The sequence below is a fragment of the Oryx dammah genome, unplaced genomic scaffold (assembly GCF_014754425.2).
Source record: "Oryx dammah isolate SB20612 unplaced genomic scaffold, SCBI_Odam_1.1 HiC_scaffold_5, whole genome shotgun sequence".
Taxonomy (NCBI): Eukaryota; Metazoa; Chordata; class Mammalia; order Artiodactyla; family Bovidae; genus Oryx; species Oryx dammah.
In genome coordinates this window covers 29392669-29402977 of record NW_024070189.1, presented here as the reverse complement: position 1 = coordinate 29402977, position 10309 = coordinate 29392669, and the positions used below count along the sequence as shown (strand labels likewise).

Sequence of the window (10309 nt, the reverse complement as noted above, 5' to 3'; positions counted from 1 at the left end):
CGAACCGCCCCTTCGCGGCGTGAGCAGAGGCTGCGGCCGGGCGGGCGGGCGAGGGAGGGACGCGCGCCGCGGTGAGCGGCTAGCGCCGCCGTCACCGCCGCCGCGCCGACTCTGCCCTTTAAATCGGTCTCCAAGCCGATTACAGCTGATCTCCCACGTGACGTTTTACCTTCTGTCTCCCGGAGCTAGTTGCCCGAGGACAGTCCTTCTCAGCCCGCCGCGGGGCTCGGGCTCCCGCAACTTTGAGCGAAGCGGCGGCCGGCCGGGCGCTCTCGCGGGCCCCCTCTCCACTCGGGCGTCGGGGCGCGGGGGCTTCGCTAGGCCAGGGGCGGGGCGGGGAGGGCGGTCAGGGCAGACGACGTGTCCCGGCCGCAGCCCGCCGCCCCTCGGACCCGCGCGGCGCCGCGCCCGGGAGGCCGACGGCGTGCCGGGTGCGCCGCGTCAGGCAGCGGGGCGCCCCCCACGTCCTCTGGAGCCAGGCGGGCGCGCCCTCGGAGGAGCCGGCGGGGGATGGCCGCGATGCAGGGCTGAGCCCCCCGCGCCCTCACCATGCAGAAGAGCGTGCGCTACAACGAGGGGCACGCCCTGTACCTGGCCTTCCTAGCCCGCAAAGAGGGCACCAAGCGCGGCTTCCTGAGCAAGAAGGCAGCCGAGGCGAGCCGCTGGCACGAAAAGTGGTTCGCCCTCTACCAGAATGTGCTCTTCTACTTTGAGGGCGAGCAGAGCTGCCGCCCGGCGGGCATGTACCTCCTGGAGGGCTGCAGCTGCGAGCGGGCACTCGCGCCGCCCAGGGCCGGGGCCGGGCCGGGCGGCGCCCGGGACACGCTGGACAAGCAGGTACCACGCGCCGTCCCCTCCCTGTCCCCCTGCTTGCGGCCGCGGCGATTCCCAACTCTCCTAACCCCGGAGGTCGAGGGCCCGACCTAACGCAAGGCCCTCGCTCCGAGGTGCCCCTGCGGGGTCTGTGGCAGGACCGCTCCACGCGTCTCCCCATCTCCATCCCCCCTTGTCCTCCATCCTTCATCTCTTTATGATCCGTTGAAGGGCTCGGCTTTATTTATTTATTTTTTCCGTGTCCCGAAAGCGGGCGGGTGCTTTCAGCTTCTTTGCTCACCTCCCATGGCCTCTCTACACCTTGTTCGGAAGGATTTAGTGTGGTGACGTGTGTTGACACCTGTTGGATTTAGATTGGCAAAACGGAACTAACTTATTTGGGAAAGTTTGGTTTCTCCTTTACCCGGCTGCTGCGTGCAGTTTCTTTGCCTGAGATGTTTGGTCGCTGGCTGAGCAGGGAACACACCGGGCTCCCGAGACGGACAGGCACTTTCTGTTGGTCACTTTCAATCTGTCTTTCTGGTTTCTGTCAGTTTACTTTGCTAACATTTGGCCTGCTGGGTCTAATTATGAAGGTAAATGTGTATCCGTTTCCCTCAGGATTAATATTTAGTAGCCACATTCCTGCTATGTGTAAACACGCGGGCATTTAAAAAGAACGCTTCTGTGTACTTTTCAATGAATGCTTTGAAAATGAATGTGATCTTTTTATTCTGGGTCGTAATTTTATTAGTTTTGCTATGTTTTGCACTCACGGAGGGAAAAAAAAACCCTGCAAATTTAGTAGCTCCTGCACCCCATTCCTGCGAATGCGAAATTTGTATTTTTTCAATCACCATTTGTTATTAAAGTTAAAGCAGGCTAATTTTATGCTCCCAGATCTTCTCACTTCGCTTCTGGATGTCCACCTGGAAAAAAAGATTGATGGTCTTTGTTGTCGCGTAAACATATTTAGCAGGTTAATTTTCCGTGCAAGTCAGACCAAACAGCTTCTCCTGCAAACCCCGAGGGCGGCTGTGGGAGGCGCTAGCGATGGAAAGATGAATAAGATGCCTGCATAACCCCTGGGGGCTCATAAATCAATGTGCAAAGTTAAGAGGAGTTAAAACTAGATGGACCAGAAGTTTGATTTTTCTTTTTTCACTTTGGTTTCACTGTAAATCATTCAGATTTAACTGATTAAGCTTGGTTTAACACACACCTGAAAAACTTAAAGTATACCCCCTTTGGTTTTTGAGAGCATGTTGAGGGTCTCCGAAAAACTGATTTCCAATTTTGTAGATGTAGGTACTGGAAATATAAGTTTAAATTTCAAGTTAGATATTTGAGAAATTAAATTGAGAGCCAGAGGAGGGGTTTTGAAGAAATATGTAGAGGTTTTTTTTTCAGGATTTTTTTTTTTTAATATTTCTGTTGGTGAGATTTTTCTTAAGAGGCATGTGTTCCAAGGCCCATAGGAGCAAAGCCCAATAGATTTAAAACGTGTTATTATGTCTAAACTAGAATAGGATACTCTAGATTATTCTGAAGATACATCATTGACTTAATTACAAAGTATTTTTCTCTCTTTGTATGTATGTTCATATCAGGAGATAGCCACTTGAAAAAAATAAATAAACTGGGAGTGGGGAGTTTTTACCTGTTGCACCGAAACGTGGCTGCCTGTCCTAATAACATATGAAAACCAAGATTTTTCTACTTGGAGAATAACCAGACTCTCATCTTTAGGAGAGTTTTCTTTGAAGCATACTTTATAAAGAACTCTAATCTCTATAAATAGTTTGACTCTCATGCTACTCCGTAATGGAAGTCCAAAATAGGTCTCCTTATAAAAAATTTTTTTTCTTGGTCATACAAGCCATGAGTATTTCTCACTCGTTTCTACATCTCCATGAGGTTAGAAATTAGAACCTGCGGTGATTGTAATAAAACTGAGATAGAGAATACAGCATTGAAAATGGATTAGGAGTTGGATGGGGAAGTCTGTTAGTCTTGTGTTAGACAGCCTTTATGACTTAGGTTGGCTGAGCAGGCTGATATTTTTTCTGTAGTACTGTCTGGCTGTGTTTGAAGAATGAAGAAGAAACTGTGAAGATGAGAAGCAAGTAGAAACAGTTTACCTTAAATCTACAGTTTATTTAGTTGGTTCTCTTTCAGTTAATTTGTGTTGCTAACGCGCTGATGCGAAGAGCCCAACTCTTTGGAAAAGACCCTGATGCTAGGAAAGATTGAGAGCAGGAGGAGAAGGGGACGACAGAGGATGAGATGGCTGGATGGCATCATTAATTCAGTGAACATGAGCTTGAGCAAACTCGGGGAGATAGTGAAGGACAGGGAAGCCTGGTGTGCTGCAGTCCATGGGGTCACAAAGATCTGGACAGGACTTAGCGCCTGAACAACAGTGTGCTCACCTCAGCCCGACACGGTGGATCTGTGAAACGGGTGAGGTAGGGGGAAGATGGGAGGGGCTGAGCAGAGATCCCGTCAAGGTCTGCTTCTCCAAGTATGCTTCTGGAACTTTCCTCATAAACGTTTCTAGCAACCCCATAAACATACTTGAAGGTTAGGGCTTGAAACAGGTCTTAAGGAGACAGAATCGGTTTCCTTCACCATTTCTGTGTGACTTCTTTAAGGCAAATCTCTTCACATCTCATTAACATTTTTTCTGTTAATGAAATCTGTTTTTTTTAACATGTAAATATTAAGAGTTTGGCTAAGATGATTTCTAAGTTGCCTTCCTAAGTTGCCTTAGGACATCTCCTGCTTCTAGGATTTTAACAGATAGTGTGAGCTTTTTGCTAAGTACAAGGATGTGAAAGACAATTTCACAAGATTTAAAGATTACCAGTCTCTGTAATAAATACTACCTCTGAGTAGCTAAGGCCAAGCAGGTGATTGAAGTGGACATTCTGATAAATGCTATCAGCAGAGGTTCAGAACTATAGAAACATCATCGCTTGAGACAAAGATGTTCTTACCATTCACATTGAAGGGCGACATATTGTAATGACAGTGACAATTGATGTAATTCTTGCTATAAAATGCCTCTAATCATTCTTGCCAGTTTAAATTCTACTTCTTCAAATTATTTAAAATTCTAATTAGCTGTGGTAAGTTATGAGAAGAAAACACTCATTGGTTTGTTTCTTCTTAATACTCATTCAAAGTGCGTTGGTTGACAAAAGAAAATTAAGGTTTTTTCCTTCATTTTTTTCTTCCCTCTCTCCTTCCTTCTTTCCCTCTGTCCCTCCCTCGATTCTCATTTCTTTTCTTTATTTCACCATTTTATCTTAAACTGTTTCCAGTTAAGAAGAAAAAAGAAAAGTGATTTTCACTTTCCAAATGTGCGTAGGTTGAAGGATTATTTGCATTGCTCTATTTTTCTCGATGGGGTCCCAGGATTTCACTTTAGTTGGTCCTCAGGAGATACATGGCTCTTATCAACCTTCTATAGTAGCTATCTTAGCGATAGTTGCAGTGATATAGTCAAAATGCTCTCAGTTACAGAAAATTTTAAGTGGTGCTCCTTTTCTCGAAAATATGTGTATTGGTAGCACTTCTTTCTAAAAGAGCTCCATTTATAGAAAATGGCAAACTTATCTTTCATTCCAGGTAAAGGTGTTCAAGGGGGAAAGGAATTTGCATTTAGCAGGAACCTTCTATGTGCTGGGTTTCCCTGGTGGCTCAGAGGTTAAAGCGTCTGCCTGGAATATGGGAGACCTGGGTTCGATCCCTGGGTTGGGAAGATCCCCTGGAGAAGGAAAGTGGCAACCCACTCCAGTACTCTTGCCTGGAGAATCCCATGGAGGGAGGACCCTGGTAGGCTACAGTCCATCTGGTGGCAAACAGTCGGACTTCACTTTCACATTCTATGTGCCAAGCTCAGTGTTACGTTCCATTAGCTGATCAAGTTGGGACCTCACTTCAGCTCTTGGAGATTGGTAATGTTCTTTCATGTTTACCTATGATAAGATTGAGGCTTTAAGAGTTTTAGGGAGATGACCAAAGTCTAACTCTAGGTATGAAGACTGAATAATCTCTGAAGAGTGTCTTATTAAGGAGACTATTTAAATCCACTAAGCTTCAAGAAATTTCAGATCTAGGTGAAATGGGGGTTGGAGTTGTAGTAAGTGAATCACTGTTTAATTTTTTCCTCTTAAAACTGTTTAAGGAGGAGTTTCCATTTTGAGAAATACAGTTGCAGACCATTCCATTTTCAAAGAAAAATGGGCTTTATGTTTAAACAATTGTATGGGGCATTCATTTACTTTGTAGGGAATCTTGAAAAATACTCACTCTAGGGTGAAAGCATACATCCCAGTTAGTCTGATCTGTTTAAGTGGTTGTGTCCGTCTTGCCTGCTCACAGGAGAGGCATACAGGAACAAAGTCATCTTTACTTACTCTCCTGGTGGTGGTGAGTGTCCTGTTCAGCCTGATTTCAGTTGTTTGAGAGGCAGGGGAGAGAATATATCCGTTAGTTCTGGAGGTTTAAAGTAGTAGATACTAGTCATATTTGTGCTGAATGAAACATGTTTTAATTTTTAAGGGATTAAAGGTTATGTGATTCCCCCTGTCACCTCATTTCCAGCCAGTCATTTTAGCCTTCCTAACTTGACCACAAGCAGAGGATTTTAATCATTTTATCGAATTAGGCAGAGCTGCCTGCAAGCCCTGAAATACTTGTGGAGGTTGGGGAGTGTGGATGATCGGTTTTTGTTCCAGCTCACGTTAATTGAAATATAATAACCAACTCAGTGTTTTCTTTTCAACCTTTGCTTATTGAACACAAGTAAAGGGCAAATGGAAGATAAATATTTGTTAAATCTTATAAAATGTTTTAAAGTATAATTTAGGAAAGAAGTGATTTATCACTTTAATTTTGTAATCATTCTTCCAATTAAGATTTGAATGAAGAAAAATAATCTATGGATTAGAAAAATACAGTTTTAATTTTGACTGCACTAAACCTTACTGTTTATATTATTGTTCTTATCGTTAAGAATTCAGCGTAGAGAAATCCATCTTTGATGGGACAGATGTACGTGAAAGTGAATTTTTATTGTGACAAGTATTTTTCCATGGGTTTTAATAAGTGCGTACTAAATACACTACTAAATGGTGGAAAATATTTGTAGTATAATAATTTTTTCCCCTTCTTTCAGGAATGAAAAAGCACAAGTATTTTTCTTTCATTGAATGATAAGTCCAAAAGCATGTATGATAACCAAAAGCTTCTGGCTTAGCCGACAAATATTAGTAGTTTGTTGTAATAGTAGTTGTTGATATTGCTGTTTGTTTAATGCAGATTCTACTTTTAGTTGACCATATTTTTGTCCGTATTTCTCAATAAATATGCATGATACAGTCAATATAATTTTAATTTTGTAGAGTAGAAAAAGTAATGAAATAAGCCATATTGACAAACAGTATGGATTTACTCAGGTCTGAAGTCCTGATTTTATGTTTTTATGCTTTGTTTATTTGTCTTATAAGAAAGGGATATGTGTGTATATTTGTGTATGCATATTGTGTATATGTTTATTGAGTTTATCTTCCATCATTAAAAAGTAAGCACTTTTTGTGCAATTATGTAGTTTATCTTCCATCATTAAAAATCAGACACTTTTTATACAATGAGATGGAGCTTCTCAAGTAGTGCTAGTGGTAAAGAAACTACCTGCCAATGCAGGAGACACAGGTTCGATCCCTGGAGAAGGGAATGACAGCCCACTCCAGTGTTCTTGCCTGGAGAATCCCATGGACAGAGACTGGCAGGCTGTGGTTCATGGAGCTGCAGAGAATTGGCCACAGCTGAAGCAACTTAGCGTTCAATTACATATCTTGGAGTTTGCAGGGTTTTATTTGTATCACTAAGACATGTATTTTAAGACATGAGTTGTAAATACAATCTGTAAATACAATACTATTTACAATGAGTTGTAAATACAATTTGAGGTGATTTTTCAGGACTAATGATTGTGTTAAGTGACATCACAGTATAAATTTCTCTCTGAAATTACCTTAAGACTATGTATATGAAAATCTTAGTTAATATTGAAACAAAACTAGCAATGATATTTGTTAGGTATCAATATAGCACTATGGTAAATGTTTGGTTCAGTTCAGTTCAGTCGCTCAGTCGTGTCCGACTCTTTGCGACCCCATGAATCGCAGCACACCAGGCTTCCCTGTCCATTACCAACTCCCGGAGTTCACTCAGACTCATGTCCATCGAGTCAGTGATGCCATCCAACCATCTCATCCTCGGTCGTCCCTTTCTCCTCCTGCCCCCAATCCCTCCCAGCATCAGAGTCTTTTCCAATGAGTCAACTCTTTGCATGAGGTAGCCAAAGTACTGGAGTTTCAGCTTTAGCATCATTCCCTCCAAAGAAATCCCAGAGTTGATCTCCTTCAGAATATACTGGTTGGATCTCCTTGCAGTCCAAGGGACTCTCAAGAGTCTTCTCCAACACCACAGTTCAAAAGCATCAGTTTTTCGGTGCTCAACTTTCTTCACAGACCAACTCTCACAATGTTTGTTTACTATATAATATTTGGCAATTATTCTAAAAATTGACCATTATTCCAGAATTATTCAATGCAGTCCAGTTGGTATAATTTTCAAATATTAGCTGATCATAAAGTTATAAGTACATTATTTTGGCTCCACCAAAGGGTATAAAATATTTTACCATTTTTCCCCAAGGAATTAAAATATGATTATGTGTATATTTTGGGAGGAAAACAGCTGCAAGTTTTCCTTGATAAAACATTTGTATCAGAAAGTGGAACAAAGATGCAGAAAGCACATATTCTCACAATTTTTCCTTTTTACTAGCACTTGAGAAACTTACGATTCACCAGAAATGAACATTCAAATCATTTTTCTTAAAACTTCTCATGGTGAATGCTGCTGCTGCTAAGTCAGTTGTGTCCAACTCTGTGTGACCCCATAGACAGCAGCCCACCAGGCTCCCCCGTCCCTAGGATTTTCCAGACAAGAGTACTGGAGTGGGGCGCCATTGCCTTCTCCGCGTAGTGAATGCAGAATGCTCCAAATATACTTTTAGGGAGAGGGCAGAAAAAAATTTATCTGTGTTTATTTAAGTAGTAATTCTTTTTTATTGAACTATAAAGAAAGAAATGAGAAAGTTGGGGAGGCTTACGTAAGTCATAGCATTAGAGTGCGGTAAGTTAATGAAAGCTAGAATTCTCATAACATCTGAGAAGATACAAGTAAAACTACTTTAAGAAAAGCTATACTTAAAAATAAAAGTTATTGATTCTTTAGTGCAGTAGTCCCCAACCTTTTCGACACCAGAGACAAGTTTCATGGACGAGTTTTCCATGGACGGGATAGGGAGATGGTTTCGAGATGATTCAAGCACATTACATTTATTGTGCACTTTATTTCTATTATTATTAAATCAGCTCCACCTCAGGTCATCAAACATTAGATCCTGGAGGCTGGGAACCCCTGCTTCAGTGCCTTTTTTTTTTTTTTCAATGAAGGCTAAAATTTCTTTTATTACCTCCTCCCATACTTACGCTGTGAACTGGCTGAGACTGATGATGTTGGGGTCAGCAGGCGTCTGGGGCACCTTGGTTACTGATAATTTGCATTCTTTCTTTTCAGTTTCCCGAAATGTTTTATTTTGTCCTTTTCTGATTTAATGTAGACAACGCCTGATTCATTTCCTGAACTATATTTATGAGCTCATGCCATTTGTGTGACTAATGTAAACAGGAGGGTTAGTGCCGTCAAATAGAGGGACGACTGGAAAGCTAGGAGGCTTCTGGGGTTAGAAATATGGGAATGGGGAGGAGGTAGTCTGGCCTCAGGCTCACTGTGGAGTATCATACCTCACTGCAGAGTTGTAACAAGATGATGTTATGATGCATAGGAATAGGTGACCGCTCGTATCTGATAGAGCCCGGTGGGCTGCCGTCTACGGGGTCGCACAGAGTCGGACACAACTGAAGCCACTTAGCAGCAGCAGCAGCAGCAGCAGCATATCTGGTATGGATTTGCTTTCAACTTGAAGAATGTCACTTTCCAGGTCAGATAGTAGTATTGTGTATGGTTTGGTTTAGAAGTTAAACTGTGGGGGTTTCAGTCTCCACACAGATGCTTACTGGATCCATGATGAGCAATTTCTCTTTCTAAGCCTGTATCCCTGCCTGTGATGGGGATCGTGGTAGTAGCTGCATCATCCGGTTGTTGAAAGACTCATAGGCAGTCAGTCCATGCCCCATCACGTACATAGCGCATTTGTCAGCTGGTGTTTGTGTTACTCTCTTTCTAATATAATTCTTTCTAAGTGTTCTTCTTGTTGCTTTAATTACTAGGGTTGCTTGGGCAGGTTTTTCCTTTCTTTCTCTTTAAAAAATACTTCTAATTTAACCCAAACAAAATGGAACATTTTAGGGAATACCAATATACTTATTGTCCAGCTTCAACAATATTCAGCTTTCTGCTTTCTTGTTACATTTTTTTTCCCCACACATGCCTATGTTGTTGTTTGACTCTTTTAAAGCAAGTCCCAAACATCATATTAAATAAGGAGGTTTTTCCTTTTTGGCACAGCCCTTGTTTGGCGCTGAAGATTGTAGTAGGTGTAGCTCTGAAGAGAACGATCCTGGAAAGAGTTTGTACTGTGTTTCTGATTTAATGTGTGTTATTGTAATTGTCATCATCTTTTTGTTCCTTTGATATCATTATAAAGCAGAAAACTGGAGACAAGTAGTTGTGAAGATATAAAGGTAGTAGAAATAGGTTTTAAATAAGGCCTGGCTTGTTAACTCCTAAAGAAAAGAAGTCTGAATTCAGTTGTTTAACCATGACCATGGTGTAAAAAGTATTTTCATGATTTGACCCCATTGTAGGGGAAATTGAACTTCCCTGGTGGCTCAGATAGTAAAGAATCCGCTTGCAATGCGTGAGACCTGGGTTCGATCCCTGGGTTGGGAAGAGGCCCTGGCAACCCACTCCAGTGTTCTTGCCTGGAGAATCCCCATGGACAGAGGTACCTGGAGGGTTACAGTCCATGGGGTCCAAAGAGTTAAATATGACTGAGCGACTAAGTACAGCAAACATAGAGGAAATTAAATTATTGGTGGTTTTCTTATTGAGGGATTCTTATCTTTATTGAAATCTACTTACCAAACTCTTCCAGCAGCTGAAAGAGTCTTGTTTAGAGTTAAGAGTGAGTGCTTTCTCTTCTGATGCCATTGATACTTCTCATCTCCAGGGGATCTTTCTTTCTCCAGGGGATCTTCTCAACTCAGGGATCGAACCCAGGTCTCCCACATTGCAGGCAGATACTTTACCATCTGAGCCACCGGGGGACATAAGGGAACTTCAGTACATTTTCCTATCCTATGTCAATAAATATCTAATATTTTTAGGCCATTTTTCTTGTCATCGGATGATTGCTATAGATTGACCAGTCCAAAAAAATTTTTTTCCCAAG

At 42.2% G+C, this 10309-nt stretch overlaps 1 protein-coding gene across 1 annotated transcript in view; it reads left to right on the top strand.

Annotated features, from left to right (window-relative positions):
* Nucleotides 1-320: 320 nt before the first annotated feature.
* RASGRF2 (Ras protein specific guanine nucleotide releasing factor 2) overlaps nt 321-10309 on the top strand; it is a 266419-nt gene continuing 256430 nt past the window's right edge. Inside the window, exon 1 of the mRNA XM_040239434.1 lies at nt 321-837. Coding sequence (XP_040095368.1) covers nt 550-837 — 288 coding nt within the window. The 5' untranslated portion in view covers nt 321-549. The remainder of the gene's footprint in view (nt 838-10309) is intronic.